Genomic DNA, 27892 nt, shown 5'->3' on the forward strand with positions numbered 1-27892 from the left:
TGCTGGGAAAAGTTCCAGGTTTAATAAGATATGTATCTAAACATCTCAACCTGTATTAGAAAGAATATTACTCAAAAGCACTATGTAACAAAAATGATTCCAATTATTACAAGCTGTAACAATTTCCTATTTCAAATATATGGAAATCAAAATATTTTTGTAAGGGGGGTCAAATTTGCGACTGCATGTCATCACATGATGTATTGCAACTTTGCTAAAACAGGGTGGGCATGGCCAGTGCACGATGCATCTGGCCTGTGGGCTGCGAGTTTGGCACCCCTGTGGTAGAGCCTTTCTCTTGAGCCACACACAATTCTTTATAGCATTTTAATTGTTGTTGGAATGGGTTCTGACAGCATCTAAAGGTACTTATATTGTTCTGCCATGAATGAAAGTCTTGTATAATCTAACATGAATTAACACTTTTACAATTTTTTCAGTTATAATATAGTGGTTCCCTATAAGCATAAATTATCCAGTGCTTGTATGAGATGTAATTTTGGGGATTGACACTGAAAGATCTGGGCTATAACTACGGTAACCCACTGCCTCTTACTTATTTCTTCCTATCTCATGAAAATAAAGGTTGAGCTATATGGGAGATAATGACCCTCAGAAAGTCATGCTCACTGGAAGAGTCATAATAAATGAGCCGACCACAGAACAGGAAATGGATTGTGGACAGAGCAATGTTGGCTTTCTTCTAACTGCAGCCTAAAAACATAGGCCTTAGAATCTAGCCTCTGCTTTCATGTGCATTGCTAGAAGTGTGCAAAGTGAGAGGGACTTTCATTTGTGAGAAAAGAAACTTAGATAAGTTTGGCTAAAAAACTTGAACATTATTCTGGCCAGTATTAAGTAATAATGCAATGCAGTGCTCACTTTTGTTTTTTTAGATTTCTCCAGGCTGAGGTGTAAAAGTAAGGTAAACACCTTGAACAGGATGGGGTGGACTGGAACACTCCTAGATTCTGTTGTGCACTCTCTATATACAGAGAAGATTAAACGAAGAAGGCAATTCCCATTGGTAATCAATGAAAGAGATTATGCAATTTCTTATTTGTAAATGTAAATGAGAATATATTCACAGGCAGAAAGGCAAAATAAGAATCCAGGATCCCGGAAGAACACGGCCAGTATTAACAGCACTTCAGCTACTTCACAAAAGAGAGACAAACATAAAAAAAACCCACCACGGTATTTAATAAACGAGAGGAGGGAAGTCAACTTCCCACAGTCTCCTGGCGAACCCGTAAGCTCGACTTTGCCTCTCGAGGCTGTCTGCATGGAGTAGGGCAGCCAATCCCGGGGTTGGTGGTCGGAGACACCAAGCTATCTAGGCGACCAATTAAAATTTCTCTCTTTTTTTTTTTCTCGACATCTCGCGACACTTGGCTTAGTCGCCGTTCGGATCTCGAACTGCAATTCCCAAGGCTCTTTTCGCCACCCGCGGCTCAGCCAATGGCCGCGCACAACGAGGCGAAAGTGGGCAGGGCGCCCCGAGACCCAATCGTTCCGAGGCAAGGGAGGGTGGTTTGCTGCAGCAGTGGAAGCCACGCTCCGGAGCGAGCCCCCTCGGTGTCAGTGCGTGTCGTAGTGCTTCTGGTGTTGGGGACGTTTCCGGAGGGGATCTCACCGCTCCTTAATGCAGCAGGTAAGGCAGTGGATCGAGGGAAGGGCTGGCTTCGAGGACCGCCTCTGCCTCAACCAACCCTACCGTCCTGCTAAACTTTACGTCAGCATTTCCCCCAGCCAGATGCCTTGGATTGTTTTCATCCAGAATCCTCGCGGTTACGTTGGGTGGGCATAATGGAAACTGCAATACAACATTATCTGGTCTGTCACGCTCTGGTGGGGGGTGGCGGAGGATCGCATTGAGTTCAGTTATGCCCAATAACCTGTCGTCAGTTTTAGGCTGATCATGTGCCCAACCACCCAACCGGTTTCCTTTTCCTGTATTTGCAAAGAGTAAGTGAAAGTGCCTCCTGGTTTTTTTGTGCCAGTGTCATGTAATGTACTTAAGCAATCGGGACTTTTTTTTTTTTTAACTCTTGCTAGTTTGGCAGTTGCGAATGGAGCGTTAATGGATCGTCCGATCTTTTAACGTAATCAAAACGATCTGTGTCTTTTCCGTGGAAGGAATGAGAATCGGAAAAGCCGGAACGCTTCCATTCTTTGTGTGGGGAGGTAGAGTAAGGAAGAGCAGAAATATCTGCGATGGGAATTTGCTATCTCGTGCTTTCGAGGAGTTTTTGTGCCTACAATTTATATTTATATATATATATATATATAATTATTAAATACATTATATATATATATATATATATATATATATATATATATATATATATATATAATTATTAAATACATTATATATATATATATATATATATATATATATATATATATATATATATATATATATATTATTAAATACGTATGGCTACCCATCTACTAGAAGGAATTCTGGAGGGCTAACAAATACACAAAACAGAATACAGTTTATAAAAACAATTTGACTGCAAAAGCACTGATGCTCTGATAAAACTCACATCCATATTCAACCACAGTATGCCAGCTCCATCAACTGTCTCACATCCTGACCTCTTTATCTGGGGAAGAGACAGATTTTTCACATTTTTCCTGAAGGTCAGCAGGGTTGGGACTGCGTGCATCTCTAGTGGGACTAAGGGTGGCTCTACTATAAGGCAAGGGCCATTACAGAGAATGTATATTTCTGAGGTTCCCACCAAGTGACACTGTTTCATCAACAATGCTCTAGTTGTATCATACGCCACTTCATATCCTGCAGTGCCTTTGAACACCATGGACCATCCATGCATAGAAAGTCTTCATAGCCACCATCCAGTCGGAAAATGCTGTTGCTTTTTTATTCCAAAGTGTGTCGAAGAATTAGTCAAACTGCACCAGAACTTCAGGAACGATTCCCAATTTCCTCTGGAACTCCACTGGGTTCAACTTTAATAAATTCCTACTTTATGTGACCAACATTTAAAGATAATAATTATCTGACACATAAGGAGGGCACCAGACTGGTTACTCCTAATCTGTAATTTAAATCAAGATCAGGATTCTCAATTATCTAAGCGTTACTGGACTTTCTTCCATGAACTGTAGCCAGCAGAATTAGTAGACAGGAATAGTGGATATTGCAATTCCTGTACCATAGATTTTATTATCATTAAATCTGTCTAGAAGTGCTTTTAATTTTGGCATAGAAGTCTGATAATCTTTGCCAGCCTTCTTAACTATTGGTTTACATTTCTTAAGGACTGCATTTTAAATATTCATATTTTCACTTTTTTAGTGTTTTTTAAAGATGGGGACTCTAACTGCACTTATTGGAATTTGGATGACCTTCTCCCTAGTTGAAGCACGTTCAAAAGCTGTTACAACATCCTTATCTACTAAGTGGGTTTCCACACCTCTGTTACTTGAAGCAAGGTAAAAATGTTGACAGTGTCTTTTTTCCCCTGAAATTTTTTATTTATATATATAAAATCTCATTTATTCATGTTGCAGTCTTGTATGTCTTAACAGTATTATCATATGTTGCTGTGAGTTGGATGGTCTTAGAAAGTTGATGAATCAATATATAATTTCAATATTGTAAATATACGCAGGTAAGTTAAGAGCACTGGTTTGCTTAAAATGCCCATTGAATTCATAACAAAATAACATTTGAATCAACATCTTCTAAATTGCAATGTTTTTTTGGTTTTTAAAATTTAATGGATACCGTGCTATCTTTTTTAAATGAGACTATTTTTTTTCCAGTGAATTTTTAGCAGAAGAAGATAACGAGAAATTCTGGAATTTTGTTGAGACTTGCCAAAACTTTCAGTCATCTAATCATGATGGTAATTGTTTTTATCCTTATTTGGCTTATCAGTTAGATATATTATTTAGCCTAGAAGATTGTTTTTAAAAAATTAAATATCTTCATTACAACTGCAGAATACTATGTTTTAATATGCATAATTGGAAGATGAGACTGTTCTGCAGTCAGATGTGGATGGCAGTGATAGTAGGTCTGCCATAATTATTAATTATTGTTTTATGTTATGATTTTGCATTTTATTCTAGGCAATTGTATTCCTTATTGGAAGAAGCTGGATTGTAAAATCAACTGGAAACAATTGTTGTTTGAAATCCTTCTTGTGTTCTCCTGAAAACTAAATAACTTATCTTGTCCATTGGCAGGTAGTGATTATTCCTCTTACAATGCAGTGCTGCAAGCTGCTTCCCAGAATCTCTCACCTTTGCAGCAGAACTTGTTGAAGTTTGCTTTGTCTTTACGCTCCTATTCAGCTACAGTTCAAGCCTTTCAGCAGGTTAGACAAAACATTGGGAACTTTATGATGTAGGTTTTCTTTTAAGCAATAATAATGCAATAGAAAAATAACAGGTTGCTTTATCTTTTAACCTAACAGGACTATACCTTAAAGTTGCCCCTCACTGTTAAAATTGATTAATTAATTGGCATCAAATTTGGTGTTATCCTAATAGCTATTCTCTATCCTTCCATTTTGCTGCTGATCCAAAAATAAGGTCATTGTAATTAATACTGTAAAATTATTGCATGAAAATTCCCCCGTTTAGATTGGAACAGTTAAAATTGCAAAAGCCAATAACTCCTTTTTTTATCTTTCTTACTGACTGCCATTCTTACCATGAACAGTATGCATGAAAAAAAAAACAAATTTGCAAAGAGAAAAGAAAGTCCTAAAAGAGGTAGACGAAAACAAATCAGTTTATTATAAGATTGTTTCCTGTTTTTCATACAGTTTAGTGATTATTTCCTCATTTGTAAATTAAGTGACGATTTCTCTGTGGGATGTATGTCTGGAAAGATTGGAGAAGTTAATTCTATATTACTTGCTTTTATCTATCTGGACTGAAAGCAGAAAAATTATGAAAAAGTTCTTATTTAAGTTATAGCTGATCAAAATAATTCCTTTTCACCATTTAGTTTTATTGATCAAATTATGCTATGCAGATGAATCTAATAAGATACCATATACAAGTCCCATTACTCTGATTATGATGAGATGGAAGCTGTCATCATTTTATTAAAACAGATACATTTTAATACAGATAGCCGCTGATGAGCCTGCACCAGAACAATGCAATGCATTCTTTGTTGTTCATGGAGAGAAGACTTGTGAAGCCGACAGTCTTGGAACCCTCATACAGACAGCATTCAAAAGGTTGTTTTGTTTTTTGCCAAGACATCCTAAAGACCTCATTTGTTAATGAAGGTGTTTTAATAAATGTGATCTTTTTGTAGATTTTATTTCTGGAGAGTATGTAAGCCCTGATAAAACATTTTTGCTTATTTTAAATGATTCGATATTACTTGGAAAATGTGGAGGTGATCTTAAAGGGAATGGATATTTTTCTGTGATTTCAGGGTTACTGCACCAATGAGAGCATTTTGATCTTTTTTCTAAATCTAAAGAAATGGAAATAGTTTTTAAAATTTAATATGAGGATTTCTGAAGATTGATTAGAAAAGAAGAATAGGAGAATTATTGAAATAAGAGGTGGGGATCCCCACCCTCTTTATACATATCTTGACTGTAATAAGGATTTAATTTGATATGCAAAGAAGCAAACAAATAAATGCTTTTCTTCAAAGTCCTCATTTGTAAACTTCAGTCTGCTTGACTTAGCAAACAGAGCTCTTAGTTTTCTTTTCTCTATATTTTATTATAGTGATTGCTTTCACATTTAGTGATTTATAGTATTCTTTCAGATATAACTGTTAATAAAATAACATTTTGGGCTAATTCGGATCAAAGCATAATTTAATGAAAGTGTAGGCCTTGTCTATTCAATTTTGTCTGTTTTCATTAGGTTGGAACTAAGGTTCTCCTACCATAATATTTCTCCTGTTTTCTTGTGAAAATATCCATTGTAATAGAAGTATATATATTTCCAATGACAGTAAAATCTATTTGGAGTATTAATTATACTTTCTTATTTCAGAAAGCAGAACAATAAGTTTGAAATGTGCATGAATTGAAAGTTTATGTGTCTCTTTTTGATCAAACATTGGATTACAATTGAGTAACCTTTATATATTGTTCTTGTGTCTCTGGTACCTGGTTTAATAAAGCACTGTTTTATTTATATATATTTTCTTGCTCCAGGCCAAAACCTTTTATGTTCAAAGGGGATCACAAGTACCCAGGATCAAACTCTGAAAGTCCTATTGTAATCATGTATGCTGAGATTGGCTCAAAGCAGTTCTCTGAATTTCACAGACTTCTTGTATCAAAAGTCATTGCAGGAGAAATCAACTACATTCTTAGGCATTATGTTGCTGTAAGTTCTAATACAGAGCAATATTCATTGTTTATAAATGTTTTATCTTTATTGTATTCTAGTCTGAAATTGAAAGTGCTGGTTTTTATTTTGTCTAAAGGCTTTTTTGAAATCAATAATTGCTCATACTGTTGCACAGTTCTGTGGTTTTCTTTTGCAAAATACTTCATGACATTTTTATTAGTTATGGTGGCATAGTGGTAGCTAACTCTATAGTTGAGAGAAAATTAAACTGAAAAGATCATTGTATTCCATTCTTGTCAATCTGGATTTAGTTATTGCTTAGATATCCAGAAGATTCAATTCTTAGTTTTCTACTTTTTAACATTTTATTAATGATTTAAGAGGTGGGGATTTTGAGATGATCCAAAATCAGATATAGCAAGTAATACCATACAAAATAAAATAAAATAAAATAAAATAAAATGGTCTTGGGAAGTCAAGATGGGTTCAGAAAAGGCAGTTAAGATGATTAGAGAATATTTTTTTTCCTTCAAAGAGAGACAGAATGTTTAGCTTTGAGAATATTATAGGTATGATAATGCTCTTTATATTCCTGAAAGTATCTCATGGAGAACATCTTAAGCTGTTTTCTCTTACTATAGAAAGCAAAACACAAAACAATGGATTAATCTTACAGAAAATATAATCCACTTGAATTTTAGGAAAAATTTCACAATTGCAAGACTACTTTACAGTGGAATCACTCCAGAGTATTAACTTGCCATCTGAAAATGAATACCATTGTAATCAAAAGCATTACAATACTTTTGTCTAGAATAATGTTTTGTTACAATTCTTTTTTTTTTTTTTTTTTTTACATTTCTGAACTTGCTGGAGAGTATCATGATATGATTTTTAGATAAGTAGATTGTTTTCTCCTATTCAAAGGAACTTTCAAGAAAACAAGAGATTTCCTATTGCAGGTAGTTATGCAGAGGCCATAATTCTCCTTTGATCAATGAAAGTTCTGAATTAATTTGTGAAGTATTTCATAGACAAGCCTCTGCATTGTTTAAATGTGGTTGGATAATATAACTCATAGTCTTGCAAAGTTATAAAAAACAATCTAGCAAATGTTTTGTTGGACAATATTAATATGATTTTATCTTTATTTCCTTGTAGAATCCAAATAAGGAAAAAGTCTACCTGTCAGGCTACGGAGTAGAGTTGGCCATTAAAAGCACAGAATATAAGGCTAAGGATGATACCCAGGTGAAAGGTGAATTCCTACCTTTAAAAGTAGTAATATTTTAATGATGAAATAAGATATGATGAAAAGTTCATTGTGATTCTCTTCATAGCCAACAGTTTTTCAGGGCATTTTAAGACTACTTATTTATAATCATTATTTATAGTATTTATATCCCTTTCTTTAGCTAGGAAGGGATATAGTACTGGTATTTATACCCCTTTCTTTAGCAGTGCAATTTTCATATCGATAAAAGAAGGCAGTTCCTCTCCTCAGGTTTACGAACTAAAAAGTCATGATATAAAAGGGAAAGGGATACCTTAGTACTCATTCTTAATGCTACTCAGTCTTAGGCCTTTTGTCCCAACTCAGTAGAATTCCTGTGAAGAAAGAAAAAGTCTACTGAATCTGACTTCTTAGGGCTGCAGCTGACAGAGATGCCATTTTTCTCTCTCCTCCGACAGCCTTTTGTTGATATATTTATCCCTGTTCATTTTCTATAAAGTGTGAGACTGAGTTTTAATCCCAGTTTAGCCATGAAAGCCAACTGGATGACTTTGGGCCAGACAGTCTCTCTCTCACTTCACAGGGAAAAATAAGATGAAGGAATTTTACATCTGTTTACCGCCTTGAATTATTTGTAAATGTTTAAAGGTGGGATATAAATAAATAAATAAATAAATAAATAAATGTTAGTAAACTATCAACACTCAGTAAAAAAGTCAGCAAATAACATTGTCCTTGTTGCTTGATTTTCTTGTCACTCTGGATTTGTCTCTTGGTTGTCTAAAGCAATATTAGGCTAGATCAAACTCCCGACCTGCAGGCCAGATGCGTCACACGTCTGCAAATGACAGACTCAATAATTCCTTTGTAGAACTGTATCAGCATCTCCTTGGGCAGTCTGAGTTTTCTGAGTTGGTGTAGGAAGAGAATTCTTTGTTGTGCTTTTTTGATGATGTTTTTGATGTTAGGTGTCCATTTCAAGTCCTGAATGACTTAAATAAGTGACTTCTTTTAGTTAAGAGAAAAGTTTTCAAAACCAATCTCCTTTGTAGTCCATATAAAGGTTGATAAGGAAACAACATAAAAGCAGAACAATCAAGGTTGTGGGACTAATTGGAAATTGCCACCCAGTTAGAATGTGGCCAGGATATGTAACAGGATACAAAATACAAGATCAAGATCAGTAATATGAAATTCTTAAGAAATGGGGGAATGATCATTATATTTTAGAAAGTATAGTGATTATTCTCATATTAGAAAAATAGAAATGACTAGCTTTTTCCCGAGCCGGTCCTCTCTGTTATTGACTGTTTCTTATCTGTTAGAATAACTTCATAATTTACATGTTGTTCATGTTTTTGTAGGTACAGATATAAATTCAACAGTAATAGGTGACAGTGACCCAATTGATGAGGTGCAAGGATTTCTGTTTGGGAAATTAAGGTATGTCATAGTATATGTGGATAAGCCTGCTGAAGTTTTTTTATATTTCCAAATCAAACATTCCAAAAAGTGGCTTGCAGTTCTGTTTTTCCAAAAATAAAACCTATAAGATAGTGGAAAGGTAACCTAAGTTCATATTGACCATAGCAATTGTTTGTTCTTTTGATGATTGAGATTGATTGTCTGATGTTTTTTGCCCTTTCAGGCAATCACATCCCCATTTGGAAGAAGAACTGAAAGAATTAAGAAAGCATCTTGTGGAAAGCACCAATGAAATGGCACCATTAAAAGTGTGGCAGTTACAAGGTAATCTGCCCTTAATAGATTTGTCTCTTTGGTTTGTATTGGGCAAATCTGAAAAATATCCTTAATGTAAATTTGTGATCAGTTGTCTGATCACAAATTGATCACATCCTTGCTTTGGAAGTAGTTCTGTAACTTCAGCACAAAGTATTCTTGTGACAACAAAATTATTCACACGTGCAAATGTATTTGGAAGTGATGCAAGATTTGTTTCTTTACTGAAGTAACATTATTTACTGAAACTTTGCAGGAACTCAAAGCCAGCAGATATTGGCAGACATGTGAAGCCATCTTAAAATGCATCTAGAATATGCTAAAACGGTTTAAAACATTTGAAAAACAGCTTGTTCGAAGCTATTGTAAAATGCAAATAAGAGCAAGGATTATATAGGAATAGAAACAAATACAGTAAGTTTGTGATATGTGGGTGGTAGGCATGCAGGTGTTTAATAAAGTGAAAAGACAACTTCAAGGCCAAATTGTTTTTTTAACCTTATTAGCCAATTACAATTTGACAATTGTCATTTCTTCAATTAATGTATTCAAGATGTCTGTAATCAAATTGATAAAATGTTTATTTGCTTACTTGTGAAGTTTGTTGTTCTATCAGAGAACACTTTGTGATCATAGTTCAATAAAATAACTTCAAAGCACTTTTCATCTATTAATTTGTAGTCAATTGGGATTAGGCAGAAAATCAGAAAATCCATAGATAGAAAATCCATAGAAAGATAGGGAACATTGCAGAATTTATCTTTTACATCGACATTAATACTTTATAGCATATAATATTGTTCATTGTGTTTATCCAAATGTCTTTAAGAATATAATTTAAACAGGTATTGGTATGCTTGTAAGATTGGGTAATATCTTTACTTTGGGTGGCCTTTTTGAGTTAAAATTACAGTTTGCCTGTATTTTTTAAATACTTAAAAAAGTGAAATGATTAACATACTAGCTTGATAGAGTGAAAGTCCACAAGTATGAGTCCATCAACCATGTGAACATTGTCATCAAACTTACATGTTTGATTTAAAAGAATTAACTTTTGATTGAACCAATTGTTTTCATTGATAGATTTAAGTTTCCAAACTGCTGCTCGTATTCTAGCTGCTCCCACAATGGATGCTTTGACAGTTATGAAAGATCTGAGTCAAAATTTTCCGACAAAGGCTAGGTAATTATTTTTGTTGCTCTTAAGTAGATATATAAATGATATGAGTTAAGGGAGCAGACAAGAGTCTTCATCGTAATATGTGAAAAAATATTCTGGGGGGAGGTAAACAATATTGGAATTTCCCTTTGGCAATATATCCATTTCTATTTGATCAGTCCAGCCTATGTATATGTTGGACCCTTTTGGGCTTAAGAGGGAGCTTGAGGTTGTTTCTAGGACCATAGTACATGGTTCAGCCAAGGCCTTAGTTGCTGCTTGGAATGAGAGGGCGACAATAGCTTTGAAGTGGATTACACCTTATGTGCTTGGATTCAGAAAAGCTCTATGATTTTCAGAGGAACTATGGGTGATGAGGCAGTATAAAACATGCCTAGAGTTTTGCTGAAAGAAAACAAAGAATGAACCTGATTCAGTGCAGATAAAAGCCTTTCTTTAGAATTTTTCATCCTTATTATACCTGGAGAGAGCCAGCCAGGAACCTTTTTTTAGAATAGTCCATTCCCTTGGGGGTAATCAGAAGAAATTCCTTCCTTGAGTAATTTCTATTTTCTCCCTTGGTAACAAGAGACCAGACATGTATTGCCATTTTGTAGGGGACAATAATTCTGCTTACCTTGAAAGATGTGGTTGTTTGCTACCTCTTGAAGAAGCCATTGCTGAACCCAATGGATCTAGATCAGGAGTGTCAAACTCGATTTCATTGAGGGCCACATCAGACTTGTGTTTGACCTCGGGGGGCAAGAGTGGGCATGGCCAGCTCAACCTCACTCATGTCAGGGGGTGGCTGTGATGGCCCGAACGATCTGCCAGCGAAAATGGACTCCCAAGTTCCATTTTCTGCTGCGACGGCCTCCTGCAACCCTCTGCCAGTGAAAACGGAATTCAGGAGAACTGCCTGTGGCCCTTCTGAGCTCCATTTTCACTGGCAGAGTCACCATGGGCCAGTCCACTGTTTCCAGGGTGGCCCCATGAGGGCCACCTGCGGCCCTCCCAAGCTCCATTTTCGCTGGCAGAGATACCACAGGCCAATCCACTGTTTCCAGCGTGGCCCCACGGGCCAGATCTAAGCACCCTGTGAGTTTGACACCCGTGACCTAGATAATTTTTATTCAGTCTCCAACTTTCCCCTTTTTAAGAAAGGTTATTGAGATTAGCTCACAGTTCCAGAGGACTCCTAGAGGGGCTGGATTATCTGGGCTCTTTCTACCCATAATACTTAGATGCACTTGTCGGTAAGGTTAATTTAGTAAAAGAAAAACTGAAATGGGACAATGATTTAATGGAGTATTTGGCTTTTTGTAGGGCAATAACAAAGACAGTTGTTCCTTCAGAACTGAGATCAGAAATTGAAGAGAACCAAAAGGTAAGAATATGTACATAAGGATATATTCATAGTTAAGTGGGAATATGTCTTAATCGAACATTAAGGTAAACTAGTAATCTGTTCGTATACACTACAGTATTTATTGCCAGATTCCTGTTCTCCTTTTCTGTCAAGGCAACTTTTTATACTGCTAAGTACTTTCAAGCAAATAGTTCTTTTAAGAATAGATTGTACTAATAAAATGTTTACTATTTTTATATATATATTTATATTTTTTAGATTTCTGCAAAGCTTGTTCAGATTTTAAAAAAGCAGAATAATTGCAGAGTATTTCTTTTCACACAAAAATATTGCTCAGTATATCAAATAGCTGTTTAACTTTTTCTAATATATGGATATGAGTTTGAGCATTTGTCATGTAAAAACTTTTCTTCCCAATATTATGGTATATAAAATCTAAATGTTAAATAAAAGTAAAATAAAAACATTTTGATTCCTTTTTCAAGAAACGCCAATTAAAAAGACTTTGGAGGTTTTGCATGTTAACTTGGTAATCAATTTTCTTCAGAGTATGTTGAAGTACATGCTGATTTCAGTTTATGTGAGCAATAATATGGGGCTATGATTACCTGAGGAAGAGAAATGTAGAAAGAGCTAATAATAGGGAGACCATGTGCAAATTTTGTCTTGGGTGAATGAACATTTGTTTATACTGCTATAGCTAAAATCCGCAGTATTAGGATGAATAGTATTTTTTCTTTTTTTGACTGTAAACAAACTTGGTTTCTGCTTTGTTGTTAGTTCTAAATGCTTAAAAATATTGAGCCAATGTATTCATAGCTAGTTTGATTCTAAATATTTCTTTGGAGATAATAATTAAAGGTTACTCATGAGAAACTTATATTGTACTACACAAAATGAAAGCGAGAAGATTTAGACATCTGTGTTATGAGTAGGTTTTTCTATTAGATCATAATACAGATATTGATGTTGTTACATTTGTACCTTTAAATAAATTCCCCATGTCTGTCAAGATTTATGGTTCAATATGAACTGTTTCAGGATTAATTCAATACAGATCTAATTGGCAGAATAAATACTGTGAGCCCCTTTCCATCTATATATTTATAGTCTGTCTCTTCAAACCAAAGCTATCTTTTGTCTGACAACTGTTGCCTAATATTTGTTTCATTTTTTGCCCTGTCATTGTGGGAACACAGACTGTGAAAAATACTATTTAATGAGCTCTCAAGAGTCCTATTCTAGAAATAGAATTACTCCAGAGGAATTGGATTGTCACACTAACTTTAAGATAACCTGATGTCTGACTAAAATGGAGCAGTCATTTATGATTGAGGACATTCTCTTTGACTTGCTTTAAATCAGTATCCACCCAACCTGGTACCATCCAGATAGACTGGGACTGCAGCTCTTTAAATTCCAAGTCAGATGGCAGAAATATTGCTTTCTTTTTTTGCTTTCTTCCCTTAAAAAGATGAAATATTATAGCCAAATTCATCATTTTAGCTGATTTAGCATGCATTTATTATTTAACTGTGATGACTGTAACTGTTCAATTTAGATTTAATTCAGCCATCATATTAGATGTTGCCATCCATGAAAGCCTTTATGTATGTGTAGAACACCTTGTCTTCATGGATAAAACTTCCTTTTTTGTCGACCATTTTGCAATAATTAAGGCCGTTCAACTTTTGTTGAACTAGATCTTAAAGCTAGTTGTTATTGCTTTCCTTTTTAAAAACTACATTAAATCTCTGCTCTGATTATATTTATTTCAAATAAATATACATATTTATTTTTGTGACTCTATATTTAAAAGTTTAAATAAAAGTTTTATTTATATGCCCTTGGGTAAGTAGATGATGTGTAGCCTTCTCCAATCTGGCACCTTGCAGTCATGTTGGGAGAGCTACAGTACAGTATTAATACTTTGGGAGAATACCAGGTTTGAAAAGGCTGAATTGAATCTTCTTTCATCTTACTTTCATATGGGCATATAAATCAAAATCTTACAAATAATAGCAATAAAATACATAGCAAAGAGGGAGTAGTTACCATGTTCTTTACAAAATGTTAAGCACTTGATGCTGACATGAAAGTAAATCAGATTAGCTGCTTGCTTAAAGTGAAAATCAACTTGTGATTATTATGACTCACTACAGACAGCAAGACTATGCTTATTTTAAAATACATTCTTCCATTATTCTGTTTCTGCAGAAAGCCCAACTATTTATTTCACTATATATGATCAAAGCTGGTATAGCATATTGTCATTTTATTGAATAGTAGGAAAATAGGCAAAATGAATTAACTCAAAATGGAAAGGTTAGGCCAACCAAACTCAAATCCCTCAGTGTGGATGTATACACGTAAATGTATATACATGAACAATTTGACATCTTTATGGGTGAACGGTTTGAGAAAACAATATAAACATGGACAATTTCAATTCCTCAAATTGTATTAATGGCTTTCTTACATTCTTTTTCCAGTACTTCAAAGGGACTTTAGGTTTACAACTGGGAGATTCGGCCCTATTCATCAATGGACTGCATATAGATCTAGATACACAGGATATATTTAGGTATGAACTCTTCAGAATGTTCCTTCTTGCTTAGAATTCAATATAATAATTCTAAAAGGCTAGAGTACATCAGTACCCATGTTTTAAAATTTAATGTGATCTGATTTGTGATTTTTCTAGCTTATTTGATGTCCTGAGGAATGAAGCTCGTGTTATGGAAGGGCTGCATAGTTTAGGAATTGTTGGGCATTCCATGCACAATGTGCTGAAGTTGAACATCCAGCCATCTGACTCTGACTATGCTGTAGATATCAGAAACAGTGCAATTTCAGTAAGTATTGCTCTGTCTACATTATGGTGATGCTATGACTCCAATGGTATTGCTAGGAGAATTAGAATAAATTCTTTGTCCAGAGAATTTGCACTTCAGTAAAGAAGCCCTAAGAGTGAGTAACTTTGTTCTATATTTGCTGCATGGAATATTAAGACAGAAATAGTGGGGAAACAATGCTGTATCGCAACATTATAATATTACATATGCAATAGTATTTATTCACACCCAACATTTTCATTTCATATCTACTGTATCTACTGTATTTCATTGTGTCATTTAAGTATAATCTCTAAATGATATTTAGATAAATGGCAAAATTTAGCTCACTTTTCTCTAATTTAATATCTTCCAATTGGACTGACCTAAAATGGCCATGTTAATGGGAATATGGAGTTGTGCTTAAAGGATCTGCTTAGAAAAGCTAGTCTTAATCTTGGGAAATTGTTCTTTTTTAGTGGATCAATAATCTTGAAATTGACAGCAGATACAATTCCTGGCCTTCCAGTGTCCAAGAACTGCTTCGTCCTACTTTCCCAGGTGTGATCCGACAAATAAGAAAAAACTTCCATAATTTTGTGAGTAATATTAATTTACACTAACCGTATTCTAAATATCCAAGATAAGATGGGTTTATATTTGCTTACGTTTTGTGCTTCTAATAGGGCATTTGGATCAAATACTTCAATTTTATTCTGGGTGTTCATTGTATTCTTGAGGCTGATTATAATTTTAAAATATGACATTCTTTCATGAATCATCTGGCAAATTTGAGAGAATAGTCCACCCAATATTAACTTATGAAGCCAGATAAAACAAATGTCTGCATTTGTTCATTTGCTTGTATAAAATATGTAGGTGAAAGGAGAAGATTCTTCTGCATTTAGTTAATTATAGCTTTTTTACACAAACTAGGAATAATAGTAAATTAGCTTCAGAAACTGCAGTTGTTATGTTATCTCATTTTAATTCTATCCAGAGTTCATTGTTCTAGCTATCAGGACAAATCCTTGTCTACAAGGAACAGTATAAGTTAGGATTAACCATGTGGAGAAGGAAAAGTATATGAACTTGGAAGGAGATTGTCGTTGTTCATGCCATGGATTTGTACATTGCTTTAATTTGTTCCTTGGACCTGCAAGCTAAAGATATAATTATTAGACAACTGAAGCCCTAATTTAAAAAGCTTTGGAATTTGGCCGCACTTGGAAACAATTATATATTAGACAGACCTATTTTAAATGTTATATTTTGGCTTGTTTGCTTTTGCTAGACCTAATTATACATTGTATTCTTTCAGAAATATTGAATGAAATTCATATTCCTAATTTTGTTCAGGTGCTTCTCCTAAATCCATCCCATGAGAGTTCAGCAGAATTGCTAGGTGTGGCTGAAATGTTCCTGTCTAACCATATACCACTGAGGTAAAATTGTAGCTTTTTCCATTCAGAACTTTTACGTTTATTTTTGAAGCTGAGTAATATTCTCATCTATTCCCCTTTTTGATCCTGAGAAAAGAAAACATTTCAGAATATTGAAAGTCTCATTAGTATTCATGCAATCTTCCCATCCTTTTCCTAACCATCTGGGAAAAATGAAATAGAGCCCTTTTGAGTTTGTTGACAAATGTGAATTATATATATCAGAACATTTTCCCATGCCTCACCATTTCTGTGTGTTGGTTTTGTTATTGCACTAGCACATGATTTGGTCTGTCTACAAAGTTATCTATCATGTTTAAGAATGTTTATGTTTATTTTTGAAGTTGAGTAATATTCTGATTGTTCCAAATTTTAGCTGTATATAACTTTCAGAGTACTTAACATATTTAATAATAGCAGAGATTAAGTGGTTTGTTTATGCTTGGTAGATCCATAATCATTCCTGTTTTCTTGATAGCTGTTAGGGAATGGACAGAATCTGCATTTACCAAAATGATGGACATTGCCATTGAATCATGTACCGAGTTCACACTTTCAATTTTTGAATATAGTTTAATCCTTCTTTTAAATAGGATTGGCCTGGTCTTTGTAGTTGATAATTCCGAAGATGTTGATGGGTTACAAGATGCTGGAGTTGCTCTCCTTCGAGCATATAATTATGTGGCACAGGAAGTAGATACGAATTATGCATTTCAGACAATTATATCTGTGAGTAATATGTCCCATATGAATGTAAATATATTTCAAATACTTTGGCCCTTGGTTGTGATAATGAAAAGAGAGTTGTTTCTTTGGTATTATTGAGTTTGTTTGTTTATTATAATCAAATTTATATGACTCCCCATCTCACAGAAAGTTACTCTGGGCAGTGTACAATAATCTCAAAGAGTTAAACTCAGTTTGTTCCTAAAGCCTATTTGTTTCTGAAAAGATTTCCTTCTGAAAAGGCAAAGCATCTTTCTTTATTCTTCAGGATAAACTTGACTGCCTATGATTTGTCTAAGAAAAAGAGATGTAATATTACCCAATGCATCTTCATTTCTCCTTCTCATTCTGTAATTATATTGATACCAGTGAAGGACAATATATACCTATCAGGAAATTTGTTAGAATTTCTCTTTCTCTTTCAGTTTCCACTCTCTTTTCTCTTCATTGCTGTTATATCTATGCTATGAGAAGTTAGCTATCTCTAGAGAAGACTCATATACAGAAGGGAATATTTCTATCTCTCCTAACTTTAATGGTGTTTATTTTCATAAATGATTCCCTTCTAGAGGCCCATTTAAATTAAATTAACTTTATTATCCCTTCATGAGGTCATACTAACATACTAGACACTTTCTTCAGAGAAAAGTCAGAAGGAAAAATTGTTTCATCAATAAGAACCTATAAGAATTATAACAAGAACAGTGTTTAATGCATTTTAAAATGTGTGTTGCGTGATACACTAATTTTGAGGGTTACACAATCTTTCAATAAAACAGGTAATAAACGTATTGTTCCTATACAGAATACTGAACATATTTGTGAGGTTAAAAAGATATAGTACTCCTACACTGTCTTGTGTAGATATATATTATTGGGTGGGGGTGAGGGAGTGAGTAAAAAACAAAGCACTAGACATCATGGCCAGTTTTGAACTAGTTTGGAGGAAGAGAAAAAGTGATGCCAAGTAGGTATTAGAGGAAGGATGTTTCAGTAATATTCTGAAGATTGTGTATTTCATATTTCCTGTTACAGATGTATAATAAAGTGAATGCAGGAGAAAAATTGAAGGTGGAACATGTGATTAGTGTTCTTGAAAAACAGTATCCCTATGTAGAAGTAAACAGCATTTTAGGAATTGATTCTGCCTATGATCAAAATAGGAAGGTAAGGAAGTCATATTATTGTTACTATTTATACTTTTTAACATCAGTATATAAAGCATACATATCATACTTCAGATGTATATGGAAAGGAATTACTTTTATATGCCTGAGGTAGTATCAAAAATTAAAGTTAGTAAAATAATTTTCTGTGCAGGAAATAAATTATAGGTACTTAGTGAAGATTATATCTTCATTTAATGATTATATATCAAAATACAGGTAGAATAAGAAGCAAGCAGTGCAACCTTCTTTCATTATTGAAGTTAGAAAACCAATGTGATGAGTTAATTCTATGCATGGTACTTGACACAAATATTCACCAAATGTATGTCCCTCCCCCGATATGTCAGTATTATCCATGATGGTTTGGAATTCTTAAAATAGTAGTCCCATCACACCTGATTTAGATAGGAGAAATATGGGCTTTGAACTTTGGGGAAATTATTTTAAAGTTTATTTTCATTATTATATCCCCATAGATCAGTGCTTTTCAGGCTTGCGACTTTAAGATATGTGAACTTCAATTACCAGAATTATTCAGCCTGCTTTTCAACTCATTTCTATAGATGATATTTCAGCACAAAATTCTTTTATCAAATAGGAACTACTAATTCTACTGGCTATCTGGTCTACTTATAGAATATTTCTTCCAGATGTTTGCATTTAAATTAGATTGAATGGATAAATAATTTCATAAATAATGTGTAAAGTACAGTAAGGATATTGTGCTATGTTGGTACAGTTTATTCATAAAACCTATTAATGGAGTATGTAGTAATAGAAAATAGGAACGTCATTGTACTTTCTCTGTCTTCTTTGTATTTCAGGAAGGATATAGTTACTATGAACAGACTGGTGTTGGTCCTCTACCCATTGTGCTTTTTAATGGAATGCCACTTCAAAAAGAACAACTGGATCCAGATGAACTAGAAACAGTAACTATGCATAAAATCTTAGAAACCACTAGCTATTTCCAAAGAGCTGTGTACCTGGTAAGTTAGATTTCTGATTATCAAGAGTTTCAAGAAATTAATAGAATATTTTTGTGTTACAGCTTATTTTGTGTTCCTTAAAAAAGCTTTAAATCTAGATTTGTCAAGCAATCTTCACTGTACTACCAAATATTTTTAAATGGCGTATATACAATATACAGCATATAAAAAGTAGTTAATGTGGTATGAGATAAGCTATTACAGAAATAAATCAGCTTTTTAGTGGATGTACAGAAGTAACATGGTGGCAATCTTATAACAGTGGAGTACAACATGTAAATGATTTTTAATTTTTTAAAGAAATGATTTTTTTTTATTATTCTGATTTTCCAAATAATTCCAGCATTTTGATTTTGATCTGTGTTTCAGGGTGAATTGTCCAATGATCAGGATGTAGTTGAATATATCATGACCCAACCCAATGTTGTTCCAAGAATCAACTCTCGGATATTGATGTCTGACAGAGAATATCTAGATTTAACTGCAAATAGTAAGGCCAATATAAAGCATTTCTAATAAGCTTGATTTGGAACATAACAAAAAAAATCATTGTTTCACATAATGTTCATAAGTCTGCTTCCACCCCCCACCTCCCCCCAGTTCTAGTTTAATCAAAAGGAGGCAATTGAAAGCATAACCCTCCTTTGTAAACCAACTGCAATTGTTCCTTTATTGTGAAAAACAATAAAGGTTACACTATGGAATGTTTAGAAAACCCAGGATCAGAAACCCTGGTTTATTGTTTAAACTAATTGTAGCTTGTCATAGATTAAATGAAATAACAAACAGGTGCTGTTTGAAAACAAAACTAATATTTACAAACTCTTATTGTAGTCATACTAGGTGAAGAGAAGAAGATACGTATGATTTCAGAGGAACCTAATATTTAGCAATGATACCAATAGTTGAACTGCAATGATCGCAATAGTCTGAGCTTGGTTTTCTCTTGCAGATGTTCCATTATCCAACTAGGCAATATCGTCAGTGCTAGAAGCAGTGGGGTTTGGTCTCTGTTTATATACAAGTGGCTTGCCCTGTCAGTGTTGGTAGGAATGTTCTTAGTGGTTCCTTGACTAGACTGTTGTTTACTGTTAGCTTGTTTGTCTGAGTTAGTATCCTATTCCCTTATTGTACTTATGATGTTATCTAGCTGGGTAATGAAATGTCTGCAAGAAAACAACCAAGTTTAGAGAGCACCACATTTGGCAATGATTTAATATGACTTCTGAACCTAGGTTCTTGACCAAGTTATTACAATGACTCCATCTCTTGCACCTCATTGAAGCTGTATTATAAATTGGTGAATGGTTAGATTGAAAGCAGTAGAGAGTACTTGTAAAAAGAACAGAAAATAGAGTGGAAATATGTGTTGTATATTTGTTTGTCTGCCTTGATGCAGTATTATGTATGCATGTACAATCTTTTGCCTGTCAAAGAATGTATTATTAAAATCTTTATTTTCAAGACTCAGGAGATAAGCTTTCTTCTGTTTTAAAATAATTTTTATTAAAGAAGTTTTTAACAGAATACCTCTTCAAATATGTAAGGGATGCAAAGAGTTCCTTCATACATGCCTAAAAATATTTAAATCCACATATGGAGGGGGGGGGCTTTATTTCTTTCTTTCCTACATGAACGTCTCTTCATATCAGCAATAGAATATCATGCAACCTTCAAAAGCAGCATTGGGAATTTGAGAAGATATTAAAAGAAAGCAGAGGACAGAAATATTTTGATGAATAATTGACAATTCCACCTGAATTGCAATAATTGCAGAATGTAAATCCCTTACATATTTGAGGAGGTGTGTTTGCATAAAATGCATACTGTACCAAGATAGTTTTGATTTTGTCAGATCTATAAAATCAAACATTAAAATGTTAATATGACAATGCTTGTGCTTATAAATGGTTTGCTGCTAAGGTGTCTCATTTATTCTACTTGCTCACGTTGTTAAATATTTCTCTTTTTGAGACTTATCACAGTTGTATTTATTTTTTCTAGATAATTTCTATGTGGATGATTATGCTAGATTTAGCACCTTGGATTCCAAAGACAAGACAGCTGCTATAGCCAACAGCATGACTTACCTAACCAAAAAAGGTACAGTTATGAGTTATTTCTTCTTTGGGTATTGCATCTGATGAAGAAAATATGTATACCATATTATGCACAGTTATATTTTGTTGAAAAGACTAATGAAGCCTTAAAGGTTTTCTGGTGACTCTTTATGCTAGTTTAAACCATATTCCCTCTCAGTCTTCATTTACATTTTGTAATTTGTGGAGCAGAATATAATTTAGAATAATTTAGAAAAAAAAAGGTTCCATTTCAAGGTGAAATGATTTTCCTCTGACCTTTTGTCTGCTCTACCAGGGCTCCCCAACCTCTGGTCCGCGGACCACTACCAGTCCGCGGCCTATTGGGAACTGGGCCCCGCAAGTGGCAGGTGAGCACGCAAGTACACAAAGCTCCATTTGTACAAGTGGCAGATGTGCACACAAAACCATTCCCTACCCTCCACGCCACTGCTGCTGCCGGTCCGCGGAGCCGGGGAGGTTGGGGACCACTGTGCTATACTATACTATTGTTTATTTGCAATACATGATTTTCTGCCACGTCTTTCCTGCCCTGCTATATTATGCATTTGTTTCTATAAATCCAACTGTGGTCAACTGCCAACGTTGTTTATAAATAAGCGTTGAATTTTATCTATATTACTCATGTTGGTTGCAATCATCATAATCCGTAACTGAGAAAATAAGGAATACTGGGGAACCAATGCACATATAATAATTTTATGCCAGATAAGCATAGCAGTTCTTCAGAAAAAAAAATCCAAACTTCTTAAATTGACACTGTTCACATTCTGCAATAAACCATTGCATGTTGTAAGCATGATATGCTGATTAAGCTACAATAGCTGAGTTCACAGATTCTGCTAAGCCAAAATGTAGTTTGGATTTTGTGTGAATTTAATTATTTAAATTGTGAATAATATTGTAATATTATGTGTTAATAAACCAGTATGGCTAGTTCAGCATTCATAGCTTAGGATAATATATATAAATCTTACCAGTTATTGTAGTTATGACACCTACTAACCAAAGAAGATGATAGGTAATCTTTTTGCATAATAGAAATTATATTTACTGTTTATTGCTGATATATGACTCCACTTTCGTTCCCTTCCCATCCCCATCCCCATCCCCATTCTATCCTGTGCTATCCTGTCCTGTCCTGTCCTGTCCTGTCCTGTCCTGTCCTGTCCTGTCCTGTCCTGTCCTATCCTATCCTATCCTATCCTATCCTGAAATATTTGATATTTTACATTGATATTTGTATCTCAGATGTTTCTGATTTAATTCTGTTTCCTACATCACCTTAAACATTTGAGCAAAAGTAGTGAACAAATTCAGTAGTCCAATTAAATTAATATGCACATCCAGATTTTTAAGTAGCAACTATACTAAAAATATTTCATCCAATGTCTAGGAAACACCATTTAAGTGTATGGGTATCCTCAACTTTCTCTTATTCTCTCTTATTCTCTTATTATTACTCCTTGAATGACTTTTAGTAATGGAAGCTTGAAAATCTAGATGAGAACTGGGGAGTTGTTACTCCAAAATTTTGTCTTACTTCTGCAGTAGAAATCGCTTTAGGCCAGGGATGTCAAACTCAATTTCATTGAGGGCCGCATCAGGGTTGTGTTTGACCTTGGGAGGCCAGGGTGGGCGTGGCCAGCTCAACATCACTCGTGTCAGGGCGCCTGTGGGGGCCCAAGCACTCTGCAGGCAAAAACAGGCTCCCGTGCTCAGTTTTCAGCTGCTATGGCCTCCTGCAACCCTCTGCCATGAAAACGGGCGGCCCTCCTGAGCTCCATTTTTGCTGGCAGAGGCACCGCGGGCTGGTCCTTCACTGTTTCCAGGGCGGCCCCATGGTCCAGATCTAAGCACCCCACGGGCCGGATCCAGCCCCTGAACCTTGATTTTGACACCCCTAGTTTAGGCCAATAAATTTCAGTTTTATTTATGGAAGGAATAGTTCAAGTTTAATTAAAGGAGTCACTTCTTTAGACATGATGGGCCTGTATTTTTGGAGGGGTAGCTAGTCTCATCCAACAGAGCATGAAATTGGCTGGCTAGCTTCAGATTAGGTTTCACTGCAGAAACTCTTCTAGTCACATTCTTCTGGCCTTGGTAAGACAGTGAAACATTCCTATGTATTATTTTGTTACTCTCAGACTTTAAATATCAAATATGGCAATAGTGGTTATGATAGTTATGATACCTCTGAAAGCTTCTAGTATGGTGGGCTGCAGATTCCATGCTAGATAATTGTTTAACAGAAGAACAAGTGAAGCAAGAATCTTCTTTTAACATTAGGGATAAACATTCCTGCAAATTGTTACCAATATTTCTGGCAAAGGAAAGGCAACAATTTTGTTTGCTTTCTTTGGGAGAAAAGAGCAATTTAGGCTATTGTCTTTCTTTCATCTGAGGGAGAAAAATAATTCTAGTAAAAGAAGTTCAAAAGTGTAGCTAAAAAGAACAGACCTTAGAAGTCAGGTGCTGGTGCTGGTAGGGAAACCTGATTTCAAATCAGATGCGATACATTTTTGAGATACGGAGTTTTATTTTCCTTTTGATAGAAACAAAGTAATTCTTAGTTGATTTTCATTTGAGTTGGTTATAAGGTTCTATATGCCCTACAATGGCTCAAGGATATTTAATGAGGTCAATTCTGTAAACTAATTTTATGTTTTTCCACTCTTTCCTGTTTTACTTTTGTCAGGAATGTCCTCCAAGGAAATTTATGGTAATGAACTTGAGTGTTTCTTTTTCTTTCTCACACTTTTATTACTAATTTTAATCTTTTAAGGAATGTGGTCTTTAAGTCTTACTGGCTTAGGACTTATTGCGAATGAGAAATCATTGCATATTGTTTTTAAGAAATCTTTGAATAACAATTTGAATGAATAGTATTTGTATAAATATTAACGTATTTCTTAACTTTCTTGCAGGTTTTCTATATTGCTTTTAAAAAATATTCTGAAATTAGTCATGTAATTTCATTAGAATAACTTCATTAGAATAACAACTTCATAAGATATCACATGCACATGCTTATTTTTCACTCTTTGCAAAATAGGCTTGATTTAAAATAAGTAGTATTCTTCATAAATACTAATACCCCAGTGATTTTGATATTGTCTAAAAACTGCTTTCTATGCATTGCCCATGCCCAATATGTGCATTATGCATTATGACAGGATCGTATTCAATTTTCTTCCTTTTATCTTTTTCTTACACAGATGATACTTTTGTCAGGCCAGTGACATTTTGGATCGTTGGAGATTTTGATAAACCATCTGGAAGACAATTGTTATATGATGCTATCAAACACCAAGTATGCAACTAACAATCTTCATCGAAAAACTGGGAGAGGGGGAAGACTGAGTTTAACACTTGTTTGATTTTTGAAGATAGATAAGATAGACAAGAAAAACTGTTAGGCGTTTATATTTTCAAACGGGGACTGCCTTGTGTAGGGTCTCAAAAGCTCTCTTTGGGTGGAGAGGAATTATCAAACAGCTGGTCTACTCACCATGCCAGTTCTTCATTCTGCCATGGTCATTGGCTCCATTTTTCAGGACTGCTTCAATCTTCCATTTCCTCTTATTAGTTTTTAGGTTTTTATCCATTTTTTAAATAAATAACTCAAGGCAGTGAACATACCTAATATTCCTTCCTCCTGTTTTTCCTACAACAATAACCTTGGTGAGATGGGTTTGGCTGAGAAAGAATGAAGCTTGATGTAGAGTTACACATAACTGCACCTAGGTGTTGCCGCATACCTAAGAGGTTGATGGATAAGCCTAGATTGCAGATGGCTGCAGACGGGCTGACACACATATCTCCTAAATCCCAAATGTGTGTTGTGTAGAGGAAGCACCTCCTAGCCAGAATGTTAACATTTGTAGAAATATAAATGCACATTTGCATCTACGCAACCATCCCTGAACTTCAGACACACATGGTCCCTGATGTGCAGTGATGTAGAAATCTAATCCAGGCTTAATTGGCCCAAGTCACCCAGCTAATTTTCATTCCTAAAGTGGGATCAGAATTCACAGTCTTCTAGTTTCTGAGTCAGTGTTTTAATCACTATATTAAACTGGCTTATGATCTCTCTTTTAAAAAAAAAGCTGACTTGCTGGTTGTCACAGTTCTTTCTTTCACTAAAGAACTGTAAAATAACATTTTAAATCTGCATTTCATTTTCCTCTGTAGAAATCCAGTAATTTTATTCGGATTGGTGTGATTAACAATCCCAGTGAAGACCCAGCAGCTGAAAACACAATCATTGCCAGGGCCATATGGGCAGCCTTGCAGACACAGACATCAAACAATGCCAAAAATTTTATCACAAAATTACTCAAAGAGGAAAATGCAAAGATGCTGGAGGATGGAACAGATATCACAGAATTTGCTGTTGGAGTAAGTGTTGAAGATGGCTTTTTTACTGTAAGATAAACAAACACAGTAGGAATAATAGCAAAACACAGCAACATTCTTTCTAAATTCCAGCTTCCTTCTGAAGTAACCAGACAGCATAAGATGCATCACATTGTCTTTTAATGAAATATTTACCCCCTCCCTTTTCTAGGGTATGGAAATCAATACATTTAAAGAGGCCTTTGAAGCTCCTGAAGTGGGTTTTATTCTTTCACATGCTGTGTACTGCAGGGATGTTCTTAAACTGAAGAAAGGACAGAGAGCGGTGATTAGCAACGGAAGGGTGAGCAACTTATATTTATAAAACGAGAAAGGCTTTACTTGCAGATATCTCTGGTGCTAATGTGGTACTTTTTTCCCCCTCTACACAACAGAATGCTAATTTTGGATTCATTTTAATGTAAATCAAACTCCTGACCATAATTTTAAGTCCTTTTATGGGGACTCTACAAAGATGATAAAATGAGCTTCTTAAAACAGAATTATTATGTATATTCTTTGCTACAGTGTACGTTTATCGATTTTCAACTGTGAATCCTCTATCTCTGAACTTGAAGTTCTGATGATCTGTTATTATTTATTCATTTATTTATTAGATTTTTACCCCACATAATCTAACAATCTCTTGGCAATTTACAGCTATTAATAGAGAAATATAACAAGAGATCTAAAACCCATAAACATACAAAGCCTAACAAAGAGGTGTTACAAAACCAAATTTCGTTTGGAAAAATTAAGTCTTGAACATCTTTCAGAAGGTGGTCAAGATTGGAACAGCTTGTCAGAGTTTGTTGCAAAAATCAAATCCACAAAGCACAGACAGGCAGACTACTCTGACACAGCTGTTACCCCAAAACTTTTTGAAATATTCAGCACTAGCACCAAAAAACACTTCTGAGTTTGCCTGTCCTGATCTCCAAAAATTGGGGAACAATCAGCTGCTTCTTTCTGCATGAGTGTAATAATCAGACCAGTTTTTATAGGCAAATGTGGTGTTGTAATCTGTGCTAATATGTTCCAACTCCAGCTTGTTGGTGATTATTCAGAATAGGTTTATATTAGCATTTATCTTAGAATATGTTGTCCTGCATAACTCCTTTGTGATACTAAGATTTGCACAGAAAGAACTTAATAGACTGCTGTAAAGCTGAAGGCATCTCCCTCCCTCCATCCTTATACTTCCAGTTTTGAAATACTTTTCCAGTGAGGCAAATTTGGTCCTCCCTCAATTATTTTCTATTCCAGACAAACCTATCTTATTTTCCCAGGCATTTTACCTTCTCTTTTTGTGCTGCAGAGTACTTATGTCCTACTTTCCATATTAACAGCTATTTAAAGTGCTTGTATTATTTTAAGCTATGGTAGGGTTAATTTATTCTGCTGTTCCCAGCTTCAGTCTTTAAAATTGTGTATTGGAATTACAGCTTAACATCTAGCAGTGAAATGTTTCTGGTTTTTTGTACTAATAATAGTGTGTAGTAAGCATTCAGTGTAGAAGTCTATGCAGATTCTCAATCATCCAGGTCATGGTTGTCCCAAAGTTGCTTTTTCAAGAGGCAAGTGGACTTTGGTTTTTCTTTGAAGACGTTTCGCTTCTCATCCAAGAAACTTCTTCAGCTCTCTTGGATAAGAAGCGAAACATCTTCAAATAAAAACCAGAAAGTCATCTTTGGGACATTCAATGTAGAAATATTTGCTTATTGTGAAAGACTACCAAGGTAGTTAGCAACAATTAGCAACAAAATCAAAATAAAACAATTGGATCAAATAATCAAGCAGCACATTGATCCTACAGGCAGTAAAAGTTAATAAACCTCAAATGTCAATGAGCCTAATACTAAGAGAAACTGAACAAACATCTTGAAAGAGAATATTTTTATGCCTAGGTGGCATAATCAGAATGACCCTGCTTCATGTGAAATCTCACCTGATATGACACGGTAGTACTGATACCAATCTAAATGAAAGATTGCCATTTTTTACTGTTCAAAAAAAATTGCAAAGCTATTGTATGTGTTGTATTCCCAATGGTAATGCATGTTAAGATACTGTGCATGTTGCAGGATATGTCTGGTTCAGATTACTTCGTAGTGATCATGATCATACCATTTCATCTTCATTTCAGATTATTGGTCCATTGGAAGCTGGGGAGCTTTTTAACCAGGATGACTTCCACTTGCTAGAAAATATTATTGTAAAGACATCTGGGCAGAAAATAAAATCTCATGTACAGCAGTTAGGAGTGGAAGAAGATCTGTAAGTAAAAATTGAGTAGGTTATAGAAAGGAAGTGAAATTCTTCACTGAGCTCTGTTGGTAGTTTCAGTGTTTGTAGAATACATAAGAGAGATTCTTCCTCTGTCATGCCACCCTCCACATAATGGTACTGGTAGTT

At 34.8% G+C, this 27892-nt stretch overlaps 1 protein-coding gene across 2 annotated transcripts in view; it reads left to right on the top strand.

Moving 5' to 3' along the window:
* Nucleotides 1-1399: 1399 nt before the first annotated feature.
* Nucleotides 1400-27892, top strand: part of UGGT1 (UDP-glucose glycoprotein glucosyltransferase 1) — a 47933-nt gene continuing 21440 nt past the window's right edge. Inside the window, exons 1-25 of one of the 2 annotated variants that reach the window (XM_034439784.3) lie at nt 1401-1654; nt 3329-3465; nt 3799-3881; nt 4225-4355; nt 5119-5231; nt 6177-6351; nt 7477-7573; nt 8914-8992; nt 9198-9298; nt 10373-10472; nt 11775-11835; nt 14310-14401; nt 14522-14672; nt 15131-15250; nt 16011-16096; nt 16687-16822; nt 17855-17986; nt 18813-18977; nt 19347-19467; nt 20982-21080; nt 23775-23798; nt 24295-24389; nt 25274-25480; nt 25650-25781; nt 27624-27754. In XM_034439784.3, coding sequence (XP_034295675.1) covers nt 1646-1654; nt 3329-3465; nt 3799-3881; nt 4225-4355; nt 5119-5231; nt 6177-6351; nt 7477-7573; nt 8914-8992; nt 9198-9298; nt 10373-10472; nt 11775-11835; nt 14310-14401; nt 14522-14672; nt 15131-15250; nt 16011-16096; nt 16687-16822; nt 17855-17986; nt 18813-18977; nt 19347-19467; nt 20982-21080; nt 23775-23798; nt 24295-24389; nt 25274-25480; nt 25650-25781; nt 27624-27754 — 2777 coding nt within the window. In that variant the 5' untranslated portion in view covers nt 1401-1645. Of the gene's footprint in view, nt 1655-3328; nt 3466-3798; nt 3882-4224; nt 4356-5118; nt 5232-6176; nt 6352-7476; nt 7574-8913; nt 8993-9197; nt 9299-10372; nt 10473-11774; nt 11836-14309; nt 14402-14521; nt 14673-15130; nt 15251-16010; nt 16097-16686; nt 16823-17854; nt 17987-18812; nt 18978-19346; nt 19468-20981; nt 21081-23774; nt 23799-24294; nt 24390-25273; nt 25481-25649; nt 25782-27623; nt 27755-27892 lie in introns of both variants that reach the window. The other variant, XM_034439785.3, reaches the window with a different exon arrangement.

The sequence above is a fragment of the Pantherophis guttatus genome, chromosome 6 (genome assembly GCF_059756535.1).
Source record: "Pantherophis guttatus breed Tessera chromosome 6, ASM5975653v1, whole genome shotgun sequence".
NCBI classification, from domain to species: Eukaryota; Metazoa; Chordata; class Lepidosauria; order Squamata; family Colubridae; genus Pantherophis; species Pantherophis guttatus.